The sequence below is a fragment of the Chlamydotis macqueenii genome, chromosome 6 (assembly GCF_036417535.1).
Source record: "Chlamydotis macqueenii isolate bChlMac1 chromosome 6, bChlMac1.mat, whole genome shotgun sequence".
Lineage (NCBI taxonomy): Eukaryota > Metazoa > Chordata > Aves > Otidiformes > Otididae > Chlamydotis > Chlamydotis macqueenii.
In genome coordinates, this window is record NC_141561.1 from 6,406,790 (window position 1) to 6,427,707 (window position 20,918).

A 20,918-nucleotide genomic window follows, 5' to 3' on the forward strand; every position below is an offset into this window, starting at 1 on the left:
GCACTGGGAAGAAGAAACACATTGAGTTTCCCCTACAAGGGCCACGGCTCCCCACCCGTGTGAGGGTGCCAGATCCACCCGAGAGAAACGGACCTGTGGGTTTCCTATAAAAACGGGACCGCGGGGTGAACGTTGAGTCGAACTCTTCACCTGTCTCTCCTTTTACACGTCCCCTGAGGGAAGCCAGCGCCGGGGTCCCTTCCCCCGCGGCCAAGCCAGGCTCTGTTACCCTCCAGGCAGGGCGGCGAGGGGTAGCCGCCGGCGGAGGAGGGGCCGCCGCTGCTTTAAACTCCCCCCCTTCTTCTCCAACCTTCACGACTCTCCTCAACTTTAGCCCGGCTGGTCGGCTCCTCCGCCCCAGCGGCACCATGGCGGGCTTCGGGCGGCAGGACAGCGCCGTGCTGCTGGTCCGCAGTGGGCTGTGAGGGGGACACCCCCCCTCCACCACGCCTCTGCCCCGCGGGGGGTGCGGCGGCCGCCCGGCCCGTCAGCTCCACCGCCTTCCCGCCTTTCCCGCCCGCCATGGCCGCCCGCGGAGCCGAGCGGCGCGGCAGTGCCGGGGTCTCGCCGCCGCCTGCCAGCGCCCCGTGAGGGGACACAAGCCGGGCGGCGTGTCCCTGCGCTCGGTCCTGCCTCTCCCCCCCCCCTCCCCACACACACTCCCTCCTCCTCTTCCTCCTCCTCCTCCTCCCCGGAGCGGAGATGTACGAGACCCGCGCGAGGGGAGCCGCCTCCTAGACCGGCAGCCAGGATGGTGCAGCTGCAGCCCCTGCCCCTCGTCGTGATCCAGGGCGTCCTCCAGCTCGTAAGTCTCCTTTCCCGCCCCGCGGCTTTTGAGCGGGAACCGGCGCCCTTCCCGCCGGGCAGGGCGGCAGGCGCGGTCTTCTCGGGAGGCAAAGGCAGGGAGGGCTCTCTGCCAGCAGCCCGACACCTGTCTTTATTTCTTTATTTTTGTTTTTTAAGAGGGTTTGTGCTTTTTAGCGCCTTTGCTGCTCGGCGGGCTTTGCTTGGGGAAGGAAGGATCGGCCCTGGGGGGGAACCGAGGGGAGTGCCCCGGCCCCCGGAGCCGCCGCGGAGCCGGCTACGGCGGGTGGGTGGCTGGGTGCTGAGCGAAGCCTCAAACTGCCCCTTCCCCAAAAGTTTTCCGCTCTCTTCGAGTGCCTCTCTCCGCCTGCTGAAAGCTCCCCCCGTTCCTTTCGCCTTCCCGCCGCTCACGCGAGGCTTTTTTGTTCTTTTTTTTTTTTTTTTTTTTTTTTTTTAAACGCTGGCGCGCGGCTGTACCGCGCTGCGCGTTCCTTGGTGCGCAGGGAGTTTGCGGGGGGAGGGGCGCGGAATTTGCGCGGCGAGGCCGTGGAAGCGCAGACTTCGAAACTCCGAGGTGCGCAGGGGAGGGAAGCCGGGCGGGGCGGGCGGCTGGGTGGGGGGGCAGCTGCGGGAGGAGCGGAGCTTCCCCCGCCACCGGCAAATTCACCTCTTGGTGATGGCAGCAAGGAAACGCTCTTAATGACCGCGTTATTAGGGCGGGGGGAGGCTAAAACCAGGAACATTTTACTCGCAGAAGAGGCTGGCAAGCTTCACTTTTACCAAGTGTTATTAAAACGTTATTTTGAAATTATTCTGGGAGGAGTTTGGGTTTTACTCCTGTAATTGCCCCCGATTCGTGCAGCGAAAGTTACGCCTCTTCCCCAGCGCCCGGCGTCTGAAAGTTTGTGACAGTGGTCGGTGGGGAGCGTGTAATAAACCTGACGGGATTAAACACCCTCCTGAAGAACTGGAGTCTAATATTACACCGTGAGTTGATTGATTAGTTTTCGAGGAAGCTTATGTCAAATTCTAATCCGGTTTTGGATTCTGCTTGTCGTGTAATGTTTTGGTTTGGTTTTTTTTTTTTTTTTTTTTTGCTCTAGCACTTTATCATAGCAATGAAGTAGCGAGCTGCAGTCCTGCGATAAGGCACACATTTCTTTCACACTCCCATCCTTTTGGACAAGAAAAGGCTGTTTACATTCTTCACGTTCTTGCAGCCCAGTTTCCAGCTAAACCACGCGCAGGGGTGAGAGATGGGGAAAGGGAAGCAGTAAATGGATTACAAAGTTGCCGAGCAGAGGGGAATGAAATAAAAACGCTCCTTCCTCACACCTACAGCCTCTCTCACTCACACTCTCCTTTTAATTTATTTTTTTTTAAAAAAACAGATATCAAAGGGATTGATTGAAACTTGCATCAACAGGGATTGGGTTTGTTACACAATGTTTTATGGATGATGTTGGGAAGTTGCTCGCTGTGCTCTTGCGTGCCTTGAGTGAAGGCTGGCTAAAGAAGGAAAGTTGCTGTCTTGAATCAAACAAAAATCAAGCGTAGTCAGTGCAGTGTTTCAGGTGGATGTGTTGCTCAGCTCACCCAGGAGTATTCATTTCTTTTGCATTCTTTATATACAAACCAGCAAAGTTTTGGACTATATTAGTATAGCTTACATAAATTAGTTTAAATAATAAATTAAAGGAAAATGGGAACATGTGAGATTTTTGAGGCACTTTAGGTATACCTTTTAATGCTAACTTGTAACGCTATTACTGAAAAGTTGCCTAAATACATTTGGGCTTACTATTATGAGAACGTCTGGTTAAAGTCATAGCTTATTGTAAATTGAGTTTGGAAAAACATGATGCGGGTGGTAATGCGTTGAATACAAGTCTCTGTACTATTCTTTGTTCTCTGGTCAGTATTTGGAGTAACTGGTGGTTTCCTGGACTCTAATTAGCAGTTTTAGCAGGCAGGCATTGGTGGTACTAATTCTTGACTTTTTTTTTTTTTTTTTTAAAAAAAACACAACAAAAACCAAAGATCAACATGGTTAATATTAATACAATGCTAAAGGCTCAGCATTTCGGCTGAGAAAGAAAAATTGTGGGTTTCAGTGTTGCAATACAGCAGCATTCTGGTAACCCAGAAATGCTATCATCAAACCCTTCCTGATGGTGCAATCTTAATTTTTAAAGAAAACAGAGATGTTAGAATGCAAAATATATTTGCACTACATTTTAGTGCAGGTAGAAGTACTTTTAAAATTAGATTTAACTTTAAACACTTGCTTGGCTTTCAAATACCAAAATGTGTTATCTACTTACCTGCTTTTTAAAGATGCACAAATGTAGGATAACACCCGTGTAAAACTTTACAAATTTGAGGAGCTGGTAAAGAAAAGACTGTGGCAGATGGTGTCACTGGATTTCTGAAAGCAGTGTTAGCTAGGTGATTTTTTTATATGCTGTATCTAATCTTGTTCAATCAGAAGTTCATGTTTAGTGCTTTATTATTAGAGTAAGGATGTATTTTTGTAGCATATTCTTGGATTCTTATTTTGACTAATAGATGGTGTACCAGTACGCATGCAGTATAAACACATATATTTCTTGAAGTATTTCGCGTATTTGGGTATATTAAACAGTAAGGAAGCCTGCTGTTGAGGTGCTAACTTGCTTCTGTATAAATGTGTTCATTTTAAAAGTCAAGTTTACCTTGTATTGTCAGTATGGATCAAAACAATAATTTGCAATGCACAGTACACCTCTGGGCTGCTATTGATAAGAAGACCAAAAATTGTTGCAGTGTGTATGTTATCGTTAGTAGGTACTCTTGCTTTACTGTTAGTTTTCAGGAAGATTTTCCGATTGTCATATAATTGCTGAATGCCCTGTTAGTTATTTCTTTGTAAATTAATGGAGTTTTACATGTTGTAAATTGAAAAGACTGAGGTATTAGGATTATATGGTTTATAGTATGCTTGCTAGTGTTTTGTTAAGTTAGTTTTAAATGTCTTAAGGGAGGGAGACTTCTGCTTCCCTGGGAATATTATTTGTCATTCTAAAGAAATCTTGGGTTTGGTTTTTTTTTTTTTTAAAGTTGCCAATATTCAGTATTTTCTTTGCACTTTATTAATTTGCACCTTTAAAATGTTGTGTTTCATAACATTGTTTAAAATCACTTATAGGAAGTCTTTAAAATGTGTGAAACTTACCCACTTCTTTTAAGAAAGAAAGAGGGGGAAAAGAAAAAAAAGGAAGTATATAGGCTTTGAAGCAAGAAGTAGAGTCTGTTTTAGCTGTAGATAGCTGGTATTGCCACTACTTTCCCTTTGTCTTGGCACAGTGTAATTACAAACACTCGCAGGCAGGACAGGGTAATCGGGCGCCTTCACTGTTTATTCCTACATCTCTGCAGCCTGAAACTAGGAAGGGGTTGCATCAGCATTGCTATAAAGAAACTGTCATCTAACATTATCACTGGGCAGAGTTGTCACCCTGTTATAAACCTAGGAGTTAATTATTTTATGAACTCTTAAAAGCAGGTTGTTTTTTTTTTCCCAGTAGTGTTTATATAGATGAGAAATAATCAGGAAAAAAAAACCCGAAGTATTGTATTTATGATTTTTTTTTTCCACCAAGATTGAAGTATAGCATTTTATATGAGTGAAGTTCAGTGACAGATTGTTTGTCTTGGACTTTTCAAGGTCTGAAATTTTTACCTATAATGAATTGTTTGTTGTCAGACAATTAAGCCAAAATTTTTAGAGGCTTGTTTTAAAACAGAGTTTAACAACTTGACCTGAGAATAACATTTATAACTTGCTATAGTACAACACATTGCTTTATATGCAGAAATAGCTTGAAAACAGATAAAGCTGCATTTCCATTTAAAATACGTATACTATGTGAGGCGTAGAAACAGGTATGTTCCTCCTGGCTACTTTAATTTTGTCTCCATAGGCTTGCAGACATGGTCTGCGTAACGTGCCCTTGCAGTGAGAATCAGAAATAGGCACCGTGCAAAACTCTCAATTCTGTTTTGGAAAGGTAAACGCTTCCCTCCAGTCATCTTGAAGCACGTAGATCAAATTCCATACCCCTTAATTTCAGGGAGATCTTTCTTGTGAAGTATACTGGGCGCAACATTTCATTTGGTTTATTTTGATATTTTTCTCAATGCTGTAGGCATTGTAAGCCTACATCTCATTCTTGTGTAATAAAGTAATAGAGGTAACCCAAGGAATGCCGGCAGTTTGAAGCTGAAGACAGCTCAACAAGTGCTGGTTTTGGCAGTTTGAGAATTTATTGTCCTGAATGAGGAGTTATGTGTTAAGGAGTTTAGTTTACCTAGGAGGTTAAGATCCAAGGCTAAACTCAGCTTATCCTTACATCACATCTTTTGACTTAGTTCTGTGAAATTGGTGACTGGTATTTTTCAGTTTATTTGTAGGCTAACTGGGGTACAGAAAGGTTGTAGATCCTATTTAAAATTTGTACAGCAAGTCTGTTTGACTGACGTCCCCTAGATTGCAAGATACTCCAGGCTTCTCTAACACAGGATACCTAAAATCCCCATCTCAGTCTTTCCATCTGTAACATGGAAAGTATTTCTCTGCCATTATAAAGCGCTTTGAGAGTTACATGTCAGAGATGTTCTGTAACTACACCTCGTTACCAGGTAGCGCAGTGTAACCAACAGGGAAGTGAAATGGAAAGATTGGTGAAGCCCAAACGCTAAATTGGGATGCACTGATCAGACCTCCTTTCTGGTTTGCTTCCTGAGCTTTGGTTTTTGCAAGAAGGGAACTCAGGCATGGGAATGAGAAGGGTGCAATAGCAGAAACCGCTCACTGGTCTGGACTTTTGGAGCATCAAGACCTAGAGAAGTGCGACTCTGCTCTAGGTACACCAAATTCCTCTTACACTGTTGAACATTTTACCCTTAATCAACACTTCACAAACAAAAATGTACGGGGAGGAGCAAGAGCTGCTCGGCATGGCGCAGCATGGGAGATGAGCGCTGGGCAGTAACCGTCGCTGGGGTGCCAGCGATTTGTAGCCTGTGATCTGTGGGTGACGTGTTAACCTGTGTTTGGGTCAAGTATTGAATAAGACATGATAGTTCTTGGGCACTTCTAGTAAATAGCTGCAGTAAGGAAAGATCAGCGCTACCCTATCCTGAATGGTTTTAAGACAAAAGCTGCAGTTCCACAGGTGCGGGTTGCATCTTCCTCAAACACAGAGCGAGCTGTTCTGGTGCTGGGGGAAAACTGTTACTCTGAGTCTTTCACACGTACTTGTCAATGTATCAAAACCAAATACAGCGAGGAAAAAGGAATTTTTTTTTTTTTTTGCCCTTATCACAAAATTGCTGTGATAAGTGACTATTTAAAGGCATGTGTACTTCATAGGCCAGTGCATTTGCTCTGTTAATCTGCCCTCTCCTCCTGATCTTTGCCCACCTCTTTAACTCACCCCTTCCCTATACCCATTATAAAGCAAAAAAATACTGACCTTGAACTTGTTACTAGATGAAATCTTGCAGAACTGTAAAAGAGGAAAGTGAAAATTCCCATTCATGTTACTATTATCAACACATCCTGAACTTGATTTCCAAACATCCTATTTTGGGGGAGCTTTGGCCTTTCACTTCAAAGCTGAAATATGTTTGTGTATATTTCCCCAAGACCATTCATTGTTCCCATTCCATTTCCATTCTCTCAATTTCCCACTATGTTTTTAGCTGTAGTTCATGTAGTTTGTTTAGGTAGTTAAAGAATCTATACGAGTAAAAGAAAATAATGGGTGGACTTGCTAGGTAGGCTCTGCTTCCAGCAGAGTATCATGACTGCTAAGTAAGTCCATGAGAGTCATGTTTCACCCTCTTAGAGTCCCTTTCCTCCAATTTAGCACTTCTCACACTTGCAGGTTTTCTCTGATACTCTATCTATATTAATCCCATTTAACAGTGGTTTCCTTGCGGCTCATGCTTCAGGAACGATTACTGTACGGGTGTAGCACAGAAAATGTGCTAGCATCTGTGCAGAATTGTGCAACCCGGTCATGCCCGCGCGTCAAGTCACGCACTTGGGATACACCCTGCATTAAATGAACCGACGGAGGAACCTGAACATAAGGCTGCAGCCCAGGAGTCCGCACCTTGCGGCAGGACTCCTCGCAGCATGAAGCACGGGCTGGAGCCCTCATGTTCACCTGCTCCCAGACTCCGCATACCAGGCACTTGGGATGCTGGAAAAGCTATGGGTCCTGTACAGAAATATGGGAGTTGTCAGCGCTCTGCCAGGTGAGCAAGAGGTGGGACAGCGGGCTGGATAAGTTTCTGGATGAATCTTGCACAAAACCTATAAGGTCTGCAGGTCCAGACTTGGAAAACAATGTTAATCCCTTTCCTGTAGGGAATCTCCTTGCGGGCTGGTGTTCTGTGTCAGCTATAAGCTTGGTCGTGATTAAGAAATGTTCAAGGAAACAAATTATGAGTGGAGAGGAAATAAAGGGCTATGAAGATGTTAAGAAGTTAAGACTGAGTAGTTTTGTCCTTGCAGCAGAGATTTCAGTGCTGGTATGATGCTCTGCTCTCCCTGGAACAGCAGCGCTTATTGTAAATACAGAATTTGAACGACTTGACTGTAATTTAAAGTAGAATTAAAAAGCTTTAAGAGCTGTAGTTCTTGAGATAGGTTTTCTCTCTGTTCCAAACGATTGGTAGTAATAGAAGCTATTATTAGCAGGGAAATGAAAATGGAAGAATAGGGAGAAATAAAAAATAAAACAAAGACTCTAATGTTTCTAAAATAAGTTTTTATGTGCATTGGGACCAATTATGGTTATTGTGTCGTTACAGTGCAGAGCTGACGTTACTTCAAATGCCCTAATTCTGCTTCTCCAGATCCAGCACGTTTGGTTTATGTTTATGATCAGTTGAGAATTTCCTGACTTTATAGTACTTGTTTTTGGTGATGACCAGGTATTTCTAATACCATGAATCACTGGTATAAACACAACTTTAATTACCCATTATCTAGAAAATGTGCATAGAAGTACTTCTGTATTTGTTATTGTGTAGATATAAAGGCTTTTTATGGTTTTGATGGAGAAGGAGCTGGCCTGAAGAAAAAGAGCACTGGGACTTGGCTGACAGAGTAAGAGGTGAATATGAAAGAGAGGAAGATGATGGAAATTAAACAGCTCCCTGGGCAGGTGGAGTGAGCCTGAGCAGTTACTGCAGGAGGAGAGAGACAGACCGACAGTAACAAGGAATATTCCCACGTAAGACCAAGTTCTGCATGTGAGAGGCTGTGGTGGGTCCTTTCTGCTGTTACCCTTCCAACTGGAAGAATCTGGAAGTGAGATTTTTCCAACAAGCCCCTCAGGAGGGGAAAGCAAAGAAGGAATACTTGAACTGTCTGACTTAGTCCATCTCTAGCTGTACAAGTGCAAGAATCTGGTGATTTCCATGAGCAGTTCTGGATCCTGTTGCTGTTTTCATCTGGTGAAGGGGGATGGGGAGCCACAAAGCTTAGCACCCCAGGAGAGTAAAATACAAGACCTTGAAGTTTGTTTTTTTTTTTTTTCCTTTAAGGCTGCCTAGCTCTTTTCTCCTTGCAAGCACCTGCTGATCGCTTCTGTTGTTTATTACATATGTTTGGAAAGTTTGACCTGCTGTTCCCCACAGGGCTTAGAGGGTTTCATGGCCAGTGATTTGTTCTCAGGCCTTCAGTGGTAGCTGTTACTAGTGAGTGTCTTCCTCTACCACTGGCAGTCTTAACCGTACAAGGTATACTCATGTCAAATTTTCTCCTTGCTCCAACCACTTGGGTGGTTCTTAGAGGAAGAAGCCTTCAGAGATTATAGTGCAGGAATAGATATGTAACAGTAATTTCGCAGTACTCTGTAGTTAGACTTCATGGTACTTCATAGCCGAGATGCGTTACATGTGTGCCATCAGCATAACAAAATAGAGCCCCAGGGTATCTTTGTCAGCTTCACCTCCAGTGGACCAGAACATTCTGCATAGCAGAATAGACCCTGTCTTTGTATAAAGACAGAGGAAAAGATGAACTTAGAAGAGAAGCTAACTTCTGTCATGTGTTTGCATCCATGATGAATGACCATATATTGATTAATGTGACTTGCTGCTTATGTTTTTTAACCCATTACCACTGAGGTGACACTGTACATATTTTTCCAAGTTGGATTTTAGTGCTGTACTACATGCTTTCTCAGGTAAAATTCTAATATATCTACATTTTTTAATACAATAACACAATAGTATTTTGTCTCCAAAAGACAAGAAAAATGTTTAAGTGTATATTTAAAGTACAATAAACTGTATGTTGGTTATAGTAGTTTCAGACTCATGTATTTGGAAACTGAGTAAATTCAGGGTTTGTACTAAAGAGAATACTTGAATGACATAAAGAAATAGATTTAGCTCTATTCCTAAGTGACACTTTGAGGATGAAAACATAAAACATAGAAACATAGAAAAACCTGAATATCTTTAGAATGTATTTTAATATAATTTCAGGACAAATACAAAATACATGTATTATAATTGTATTACTATGAGGCAGAGGTTGCATTATGAGGCCATGGTCCTTATTTCACAGATTTTTATCTTTAATTTGGGGATAATTGCAAAATCCTCCTCTTGTACTTTATTCTTTTATCGATTCTAAAATACACTTTTAGTTTGGAGCCTGATTGGTTTAAAGGCAAATAAAAATCTCTAAGCTGTTCAGAAACAATAAAAAAGAAAGTGGGGAAGCAATATCTTAAGTTAAAGATGAAACTTCAGTCTTCAAACTTCTTGTTTTAAGATTAAAGCACTGTAGCAGCTGAAAAGAGCTGCTGAGTGTGATCTTAATTGGCCGGTGACAGGGACATTTTTGGAGGGACATAATGTGAAGCAAGGGAGAAGCGAAGCCCAGTCTTTCAGTTTCTTGAGCAAACAGTGTGTCAGGGAGAAGGCTAAAAGCTGGTGGTGTTTTCCACTCATTAAACTAACAAAATGCTAATCAGCTTGGTGGAAAGATTCGTAGTAGATAATGTTACCTCTGTTGTTGTGGCACCACTGAATAGTTATCAGGTGTGGTAGCCTGGGCCGCTTTAAATTAGATGATTGAAACACATGTGACAATCGCTAACTAAATGGCACCTTACTTTCTTTTAAAACAGATTAAATTTAGTCTATTTGCTAATTTCAATTCTGTGGCCATTCGAGGCAAGGAAAAGACTGATGTTAAACATCTCAGCGGGTTGGGACAAATCCTGTGATACAGCTGCAGTTGTATGCCAGACTCTGCTTCATCCCGCTGCTGAGCTGGAATTAGTCCTCCAGTACCGGAAGCATCCATTTTTTTAGCTAATTTTGAATCAAACTACATGGTCTCCTGTGCTGAGTAACAGATCCATCAGTCCTCTCCATGTTCTTCTGGCTCAGGTCTACTCTACTGTAAAAAAGCCTGTAAGAAGCTTCTGGTGTACTCTGCTGTAAGTGCCTGCTTGCCACCTCTTTTTCTCCTTCCATCCCTGCTCCATCCTCCTGAATTTTTTTCCAAGCAAAGAGTGCTTGGAAAGCACTTGGAAAGAGTGCTTCTCTGGGAGAAACAGCAGCTTCCTCACTTCCGTCTCCATCCTGGAGATGCCCACCTGATCCAAAGTACGGTAGCCAGGACCAAGTAGAAAGACTATCCTTTCTATTGCCCCACAGAAAAAATACTTTGACTTTGTTTTTTTTAAATCAAAACATACTGTATTTGTACAGGAAACAAACAATTAGAGCCACCTTTCCAGAATTTATTGGTCATCGTTAGTTCACGCCTTGCTGACAACTGTCTGTCCAAACTCTCTGGTAGCGGATCAATCCAAAGGCTTTATCAGCTTTGAGTCCTAGGTTGCATGATGTACTGCTAGAGTGTTTCCATTTATAATTGTCCATTTTTTATCTAAGTGGGTACTGACTATTAAAGCAAAAGACTGGAACATGATATGGGGGCTATCATACTTTTTTTTTTTTTTTTAAGAAGGAAGTTCTGCAGACCTGCAGATGCTATAGGCACTGCATTATTTCTCTAAAAAGCATATTTTTCCCATCTGACGCCCTCTTCCTATTGAGCTCTTGCTGTTGCAGTGAGCTCTGGTGTGTAAAATTTAGATCAAGACCAAGAGATACAACAAAATGCATTTCCACCACGTTAGCATTCTGAGGGCACAGAAGGTTTTTTTGTTTCTTTATGCTTTCTCTCCTTCCCCCTAGAACCCAAGATTCTAGTGAAATCACAGCTGATGTTTTTCCTTAAGGTTCTTAAAAGCAGGAGAGCCATCAATCTCGCTCTTTGAGCCTCTTATTTTTCTTCTCTCTAAAACTCTGTATCCAGTTCCTGGCACCTAACTGAAGCTAGCTTAAAATAATAGCAAGGTGGTTGAGTGTCTGACAGGAGAATAAATTCACTGCTGAGTTAGGACCTATTTGATTTAAAATAAATGAAATGCCTCTAAATGTAAGAATGAAAAAGATGACATACCTCATACTCAGATCCGTTTTATGGTATTCACCCCGTAATCCTTTTATTCAGATATGCATGACCTGTGTATTATCAGCAGTGGACAGCCTAACACTGCTGTGACTAGGGAATTTAAACTCCACATTTTATTTAACAAAACCTTTTTGTGGATATTGGATGGAATCTGTTACTCTGCTTGCTTAGACTGAAGGTCCAGTGTTGCTGTTTTTTAATACTTATTGTTGAACAATGGGAGAAAGAATGAATTAAAAATAGCTAACTTTGTATTTACGATGACTAGGAATACCATTCTGCAGAAATTTGCCTTCTGGTGAGTTTGCAGTATTCTTTGAATGAACAGCACAGTTGTGTTTTTAGTGGAATAACAAGATTAATATGGTGAAAAATACAAATATAATAGGTATTGTATTTTTCTTATGTTTTGATGGATTGGATTGTCTTGTCCAGTTCAGATTAATTCCTAGATTTATTTTTAATTGATGTCGATAAAGCTGGTAATTGTGAAGGAGATTCAACTTTATGTTCTGTTTAGGTATTAAAATCATAGTCCTGATAACACAAACCAGCAGTCACTTAACTGGCTCGTCCCATACCAGTGGTATTAATACCCTTCTGTGCATTCAGGGAATATTCAGGTAAACTGGTCTGTGAGCAGGTATTAATAAAGCCTCCTCCACTGTGAATAAGTGCCCTATGTACAGATTTCTGTCTTACCCACTACAATTATTTGATAGAAATCTAATTATCCCTGAGATCACCGGCTTTATCAAATCCGACTGAAGCGCGCAGAATGGTTGAACGGTTACTTGAGTGGGGCTGACATGCAGCTGACGGGCAACAGCATCATGGGAAGTTTGATTTTTTTTTTTCCTTAGGAAATGAGCTAAAATAATATTTGAAACAGAAAGGAGTCTGAAAGCCAAAACACACCTGCATCCCAATCAGAAGTTCCCCAGGACTTCCTGGGGTGGCCATATTTCAGGGTTCTGGTTGTTACTGTATAGACATGTAGAGGCTACAAAAGACATTTCAGTCTTGCCTTGGCTGTAATGAAAACGTAGGCTACTGTATAATTCGTTTGGTTCAGGCTCCTCTTCAAAATACTCATCTGGAAAAGAAGCAGTAATCAATTCTAGTGGAGCAAGAAAACCTACACAAATAAAGGGGTTGGGTTTTTTCACACTTCTTCAGTTTGAGAATAACGTCTTAACTATATGTGGTCAGGAATTGCATTGCATTTCTGGAAAGTTCAGTCATTAAAAGATAATAGAGAAGTTATCTTTGTCACAGCTTTGAATTAAACACCTGCAGTTTGCATATGGTGCCCGAGAATGGGATTCAGCAAGCCTCCGTACGGAAGCAAGGGAGATACCTATCAAGGTCCTGAGAATGGAGCGGTAGTTTTTCAGAGACCTCACAGCCTTCCTCTGAGTTGCAAGGTTGCCTTCTTTCAGTTAGACTAGCAGGCTTTTTAAAGGAAGCTGGTTAGCCTAAGGTAAAACAGCTTTTAATGCCTAATGAATAAATAGGTGATATCATCTCCATTCTCTCTGTGCAAATAAGTCAGCACTTATCCCCTAATTAGGGTAGCAGAAGGGAAAGCGAGCCTGCATCTCTCAAGACAGTATCATATTTATCGAGGCAGACAGTATTCTACAGGAGGGTGCTCAGTCCCTGAGCTGCTTGGATCTTCCTTTTGGAGGAAAAGAAAGAATAAGTACAAATTTGGTTGTTTTTTTTTTTCTTTTAAGTAGGATGCGTATGTTCAAATTCAGTGACACCAGGAAAGTGGCTTTCCTCTCACACCTACCAGAAGATGTACTTGCTCCTGCAGGAGACATTGTATTAAAAAAATAGAAATAAAATAAAAAGTGGTGGAGGCATTTTTACAAGCATTTTTTTCCCGCTTTCTTTAACCTAGTCAAAGGTGTGTGAAAACCACATCCTGGATTGGATCCTTCAAGAGAAATCAGTGCCTAGACTTGTATCCCGAGAGAGCCCATACATGGATTAGGAGCTCAGGTGCTCAGCAAAGCATGCTCCAAAACAAACTACAGGGAATTTGCATTCTTAAAACATCAGGACTACTTGGGTCGTGTGTGGTTTTAGAGGTTATAGACTTAGGACCTAGGCATCTCCTATGAGCCTGAGGAAAAACTGTACTTGCTGTTTCTCAAGCGCTCCCTGCTCTTTTGTTGTTCTCTTTAGCAGATGGATACCAGGAAAAGCTACCCAATATCTTCCCGTGAAGTAGGATTGCTCACACTGAACGCTTCCTTGTATTCTTCCTTAGTTTTTTTCTAGAAGGTCCCATGGTAATCCCTAGGAAGTTTCACAGCCGACAGCATCATATTGTTTAGTAAGTTTTTTCCTAATACTATACACAAGTTTTTCCTAATTCCTTCCTTTTATGCTTAGCTGTCGTCTTTTCTATCACTCTTGAGATACTTTGCTTTAGACTGCATCATTGGCCTGTTCCTGGGGACCTTTTCCTCAAAGAACTACAATGTTAGCATTGTGAGTCACAGCAAGTTTTGCCTCTTTATTGATCTTTTCTGCTGATCTACCTATTTTTTAATCTATCTCTGGGCACGCTATCTAGGCAGCCTGTTTTGTTTTGTTGGTTTGTCTTTGTTTTTTTTTTTTCTGGTCATCAGCAGTCAGCCCACGAGGATGGAACGATATGCGTGCCATGTATATATTCTGAAGAGGTGAACTACGTGACTATATTAGCACTGTGCACGAGTTAACAAGCACAACACCAAAAAGTAGGATGAGTACAGTTACAGGGTTTTGATCGGCGCAGAGCTCAGGGAGAACATTCTCGTATCTAGCCAGAAACATTACCGATTTCCCCGACGTATTACTTCCTCTGCAAGCTCTTCAGGGGTGCCTTCTGCTTTGTGTGCAGGGCTGAGCACACATCAGTGCTCTGAGTAAGTACAGTGGTGGCTGAAAAGAAAAATAACAGCAAGAATTACACATTAACAGATTGTATACCTAAATATTATGCTCAGTCTCTAATTTCTGATTAAAGAAATATCCCACGAGTTCCCAAGGGACATCTTACTTTGCAAGCAGTGACAACCTCTGTAGCTGTCAATGTGTAAGAAAAGCTTCTGTTGAAAGATGCTATAAAAACCCCACATGTTCTGTTGATATAAACCTGGTACTGCTTCAAATTTCCTATTCCTGAAAGAAATACATTTGGAGTAGTCTGTAAAATAGTCCTTTTACCTGGAACCACCACCTGTTTCTCATACAAGTAATCATCTTTAATAGATAAACTTTCCATTAAGAGCTAGACAATGTGCCAGTTTTTCTTGTGGTAAGTCAGAAATGAGAACAGTAAACGCGTGGGAGGAATTCATCAATTTGGTGAGAAACATCAAGGTGCGTGCCCATCTGAAATATAGACAGATCAGCTCAGAAAAGGCTCCACGTATAGAGTTATTGACCCTGGAGGGTAAGATACAGAATAACCTTCCTAGGCTGTGCTTTGTAAATTTTAAGTGGTGTTTGTAAGGTGAGTGGTTGAGCAGTCGCATCCCCCTCAGGAAAAATTTAATAGTAGATGTATCAGAGCCTTTCCTAAAATTTTTTTTCCTTTTATAAATTATACTGCTGTAAAAGTATACTAATGTTCTATGCATTTACTAATGTTCTGTAGGACAGTATTAATAAGTACAACTGATTGATGTAACTCATAAAAGCATGTCAATGTGTCTCTCTGATCTGGTTGCTCATTTTCTGATTGCACTCTCAATTCTGGAAGCAGCTGGTTGAGCCCTCTCTATGGCGTGTCACAATCCTGGAAGCGATGAGGTCTGCGGTACTACATCCATGTGTAGGGAGAAAGATTAAGTCAGTAGATCACAGAGAATATTTTTTTTTTTATCTTTGTAAATATAAATACAATTTTCAAAAGTTAATTTTTGAGATAAATTCTCCTTTCACGTGCTGCTAATCATGTCTGAACTGGGATATTTTTAAGTCTATCAGGCAAAAAAAAAATACTCTGTTTTCTTCAAAACACTTTTGTGCCATTTATTCAGGAAGTGCACTGTCTTCCAGACAACTCAGGTAGGAAGCAGTCCACATCTAACGGCATTTCCAAGCAAGGAAGAGCATCTCATTCTACGACGCAGTCAGTATATATATGTAAGGCAATGTCCTGGGAAGTTAGCAGATTAAAACGTCTGTTAAGTCTACCACACCATACAAATATGACTTTTATTTCAAGGAATCACGTTTGAAAGAAGGAAAAAAAGTTGCCAAATTAATTTATATACTGCCATTCAAAGCATATAATTGAGATAATCAACTTTGAGTCATCACATTTAAAAATTAAAACTGCTAGGAATTTTTTTTTTTTTCAGTTGATCAGATCCAGCGTTTTGGCACAAGCATTTCTGTGATGAAGGAAAGACAGTGTACTGGAAGAGTGGAAGAAAGGTGGTGGCAGTGCCTTTTCTGGTAGCTGTAATTGCTTGACCTGGTGAAGGAAGTCCAGCCTTCCAGTGATATTGCAGTGCTGGCAGAAATATGGGCCTTGAGAGGTAAAAGCACACTACTGGTATTGAGAGGAAAAATTTGAAGCAAAGAAGATAGTTTAACTCATCTTCTTTGGGAAGATTAGGTTTTGGGGGTTTGATTTTGTTTATACTGTGTTTTCCAGCAAACTACGTCAAAACTTTTCAGTAATGATAGTGATTATGAAAATTTAAGCCTACAAAATCCCTCTGTGAATCCATTGTGTAGTCTTACAGAAGACTAGGACTCCATTTGTTGCTGACGTCCAGTTAGAGTCTAGCTCATTAACCGCTCCCTTCTGAGCCGGAGTCCAGCCGCTTTTTCACCCCAACAGTAGTCCACTCATCAAGGCAGTCACCTCCCAACTTGGAGACAGAGATGTTTGGGAGACTGTGTCAAAAGCCTTGATAAAGTAGATGACATTCCTCTGCTCTCTCCTCATCCACAGATCTAGTCTTTTGATAAATATTTGGCAATCAGTTTAGTCACACATGGTAAATTTAGTTAATCCTGGTAAATCTATGCTGGCTATTCCCAGTCATCATCTTCCCCTTGGTGTGCGCAGATATGACCTTAGAAAGGATTTGCTCCATGATTTCCCCAGGGGCTGAAGTAAGTCTGAGCAGCTGGTAATCTCCCAGATTATTTTTAGCCTTCTTTTGAAAACAATCACTACGTTTGGGGTTTTTCCTGGTCATCAGGGACCTCCCCCAATCTCCAAAACCTTTCAAACTTGATAGCGAACGGCCTCGTAATGTCATCAGCCAGGTCCTTCAGCACACTAGAACGATACCCACCCATCCCTGTGGACTATGTATGGGTTCAGGTTGCTCAGGGGATCCCTGACTCAATTCTCTTCTGCGACTGACAGTAAGAATTATGTAGGGAATAAAATCAAAACTCCAGAGGACTTGAATTAGGTGCCCTTAGTTGCACAAGAGTCAAGTGCATCTCTTGGAATTCACTGCTATATCATTGACATCGGCACCACTGTTTTTGTTTGGTGATGGATACTAAATTATGATTAAGCCAAAATTTAAATAATCATCTGCAAAGAATAGTTGTCGTTCACAATTTGTTCTCTAAATTAACTAGAAGGACACGATGGTTCACTTCAAGACTCTTCAGGAGATGTAAGCGTGACTTACAAGGATAGGTCTTGAGTTTGGTCTTCCAGTATTGCAACAGAGAATGGCCTTGTAGAGGCAGAAGGAAATGTGCTTCTGGGGCACTGGAAATGTTCTTTGTGGACAAGGGTGCTTCAGGGGGAAGCAGCAATGTGCGCTTTCTTGGTGATTCTGGAGCACCAGTCCTGCAAGAACTGCTTCATTCTCCCATCTTTATCCCGATACAGTTTGAACTTTTCCTTGATACACATATTCAAGAAAGCATTGATGTGGGTTAGCCCCATTTTTGGAGTAAAATCTCAATACTATCTTGCTTAAAATACTCATTATTATATTCTTTGCTGTGTACATTTTAGCAATACCCACAGATACAGAAATAATATATACTTAAGGCAGACACAGGAAGCTGGTTTGTAATTCTTTGTAGACCTCATCTTCCTGAATTCAGCCGGTGTTTTACGGATAGCAAGCGCAGAGGTAAAACTGCAGCCTATGCTTTGAGTCAGACTAACAACTTTTGCTCCTGCAAAAACAATTTGCATTTTTAATCATCTGTTAGCTTGTGTCCTACATATTAAGGGCTTGTAGATGAATTATTAAACTGAGAAAATCTAGATATGCAAATGAACCTCAAAGCAATTATAACACCTGAAAATTTATCAAGTGTAGTGATATTTTTGAGCTATGGAAAGAAATTATCGTTAACCATTGTCAAGCACTTGCGGTTTTCTACCATACAGGAACTTCATTCTCCCCTCAGTTTGTTAGCTGACGTAGTGACAAGCTGCGGGGAGATGACAGATTTAGCTAAGGATTTGGACTCTGAACACCTGTGCGGTGGCATGCATTTAAAAATAGACCGTGACAGCAAAACACATCAACTCTCTGATGTCCAAATGGAAACCACAGGGGTTTTTCCTTCAACTTTTATCCAGAGAAATACCTTTCAATCATCATTGTCCAAGTAAAAATACAAAGCAAAAGCTGGTTTCTTGAGGTCTAAAATAAACATGAACAAATTGGAGTGGTAGGCACAAGTGGACCAAAAATAGTTATTAATCACCATTTCTTTCTTCTCAATGATGGCCTGCTTCTTCAAGGGGTGCAGATTATTGATGTTCAGGAGCAATTTCTTTAGGAAGCACTTGCTGGTGGGTTTGAAGAGGACTGTTCACTAAAGCTACTCTGCATATCTTGGCTTCTATATGACTCATTCAGCCCTCCAATGAAGCTATCAAAAAAAAAAAAAAACAAACATTTTTTGTTCTGTATAATCTTTTGTATGGGAGAAAAAAAATCCTAAGCCAAGGGCAGAAAGATAAAAACAATCTTGCTTAATTACTTGTTAAATGTCCTCTGAAGTAGCCTACGTCATTGACAGTGTTTGAAGGGGACATCTCTACTTCCCATCTCCTTTAACAGTATCCTTGAAATGTTAATCAAAACTAAAGCACGTAATCTTTTTTACAGAGGGAACCAGGTTTCCCAGTCTGTTTGAGACTCTAAGCCTGCTGCAGTCCCCACCAGCTGCCAGCATGCTCTACTCTTCTCCAGGGCTGAGCACAATTACTGGGCAGCACCACGGGCTGGAAATGAACCCTGTCCATCCCCCTTTTCCCATTACAGAGTGCCAGCCTTCCAGCACGTGCTCTTTCTTCAGCAAAACCTTTGTTTTCAAAGGTCATATATTTTTTTCTTCATATTGGGTACAATAATTTTGAGAGGGGTTTTTGGCCTCTTTTCTGTTGCAATCCTATTAATTCTGTTAAAAAGGACATTTATTCAGTGTTTTGGGACAGCAGATTTATGTGATTGTATGATGGGGACTTAAGGAGGCCAATATTTAGCTCTTCTGTGCTCTTATTTAGACAGAAATAGACTTCAAGCTCAGATAAGAATTAGTATTTTGGATGATAAAAGCTATCACACATGAATGGGTTGCTTCTTAAAATCAATGAAATAAATTAGACTCCCTGTTTAGGAGCATCTGGCACCCTTAGAATCTAGTTCATAGAATGATATCTCTCTTTATTAAAAAGAATTATGTAACAATAGGGTTGATTTATTTCAAGTTGGCTTAGCAACTTAATTGGACTATGAAGTACACCAGAGCAAAGAAATTAATTTAATTAGCTCATTCTTTTGTGGATGACTGGAAGCACTGCACATCATGCTCAGCTTCTTTAAAGGTGTGCAGTCACTTGATCCTGCAAGGAACTGAACCTTTTCAACTTCCACAGAAACCATCTTGGACCTACAGAACCATCAGCACCAAGCTGATGTTCAGGCATTGGGCTCCCCTCAAAGCCCGCAGAAACCAGCTAGGAGTTTCTTTGGAGTCCCGAGAGCACTCCATGACTCCTTGCAGGCAAAGGAACCTTCCTGGAGAAACAGCAAGACAAAAATGTGCCTTGAAGAATAAAGCTCCTTTTTTCCCCGCTGTGGTCTCCTCTCCCACCTTCCAACTCCCAAATACTATTAAGGTACCAGAAAATTAGCGTGCTGTATCCCACTTCTGTCTTCATCCTGGTACAAAGTTTTATTTCCTCTATTTCCAGGACAACTACTTGTACATGAAAAACATGCTCTTGCAATACAGTTTAGTGCTTTATGAGGTTACCACCTCTCAGCTGAGACAGAACAGTAATATTATTGTTAGTGAACCTCTTAGTAACACGAAAGTAAGTTATTTATTGAAATGTGTTCAAATTACTTAATATCCTCGTAGTATTTTCAGAATAGCATTTGACAGTGGTTCAGATAACTTTCAAGATCTCTCCACTTTACTTCAGTTCCAGATGAAGCTGCTTGTGTCAGCCAAGAGACTGCTGTCTAGGGGGCAAATTCCACTGAAGTGGAGTTAATCGCATCAGCATAAGTTGTTTCTATACTCTAGGTTTACACCAATTTAAATAAAATTAGAGGTTTGGATGTTGATTTCTCTTGTGTTGTTAATTTAAGATACTCTGGGTCCCAGGTGATTTCTTTTTCCATTTCTCTAATTGAATGCCAAGCTCCCCACTTCTCTCCCACCCCCCAAAGCACGTCAAAAACAGGACAAAAGCGTAAATTAAAATCAGAGTGAGGATTTGACTTAAAACATAAAAGAAGAAATAGGGCTGAGATTCTATACTTATTGCACCCTGTTGTACCTAGATACTGCTGCACATCTGGTGTGTGAGATAATGCACTGTTTAGAGACCGTGTTACGAACACAGAAAATTGGAAATGAGTTTCAAGTCTTAACGCTACATTTCTTCACTCCTGGGAGCAAGTAAGGCCCTGCTTTTCACTCTTTCCGTAGGTTGTGTGGTTTGGTTCCCTCTGTTTGTTTGCTCTGTAAATAATACAGGCATGAAGGAAATCAGAAAAACAACGATTCTGTAAGAAATAATTTGTGCGGCAGAGCTGAGAAGGTTTTTATATAAATTCCCAGATTGTATACCAAGTTTTAATTGCAATATTAGCCACAGCAGAAAATAAGAGCTGCTCAGTTGAAGCCATGGGTGGAGCAATAAAAACCACGTGTATCTTGTTCAGTCATTGATCACATAATATGAGTAATTAAAATCAAAGACAGTGATTAGCCATTCTTGACCTGCGACGGCGTATTTTCTCTCAGTACTACCTGGCGTTATAATTTGCTTTTGTCACCACCACATGTGTCAGTTCTTTGCATGAGTCTAGCCTGCAGCTGTCAGACAGGAGGAGTTAAATCTGCAGCCAGCGTGCCTTCCCGCTGCTTCTTACTGAAACGTCTGGATGGGGCTGACTTCTGGTAGGGAATGTTTTCCTCATACAGTCACGGAGAACACAATATATTTATTACAAAAATGACCCAGGTGTAGCACATTTGGCTTTGGACTTAACATACAGAAAATCAAGTATATCTCTAAACGTAAAAC

At 41.4% G+C, this 20,918-nt stretch overlaps 1 protein-coding gene across 13 annotated transcripts; it reads left to right on the top strand.

Moving 5' to 3' along the window:
- The first annotated feature begins 375 nt into the window (after nucleotides 1-375).
- On the top strand, nucleotides 376-19,950 carry LOC147600169 (uncharacterized). 13 transcript variants are annotated; one of them, XM_086751362.1, is made up of 10 exons: nucleotides 376-805; nucleotides 1,625-1,791; nucleotides 5,606-5,709; nucleotides 6,776-7,110; nucleotides 7,891-7,973; nucleotides 13,562-13,712; nucleotides 15,733-15,912; nucleotides 18,484-18,693; nucleotides 19,382-19,496; nucleotides 19,812-19,950. In XM_086751362.1, the coding sequence occupies exons 1-4, from the start codon at nucleotides 752-754 to the stop codon at nucleotides 6,916-6,918; spliced, it is 468 nt and encodes a 155-aa protein (XP_086607488.1). In that variant the 5' UTR covers nucleotides 376-751; the 3' UTR covers nucleotides 6,919-7,110; nucleotides 7,891-7,973; nucleotides 13,562-13,712; nucleotides 15,733-15,912; nucleotides 18,484-18,693; nucleotides 19,382-19,496; nucleotides 19,812-19,950. The 13 variants fall into 13 exon arrangements, with proteins under 13 accessions (XP_086607488.1, XP_086607481.1, XP_086607489.1 ...); XM_086751355.1 differs by having other exon boundaries at nucleotides 18,484-19,496; XM_086751363.1 differs by lacking the exon at nucleotides 18,484-18,693.
- Nucleotides 19,951-20,918: the final 968 nt, after the last annotated feature.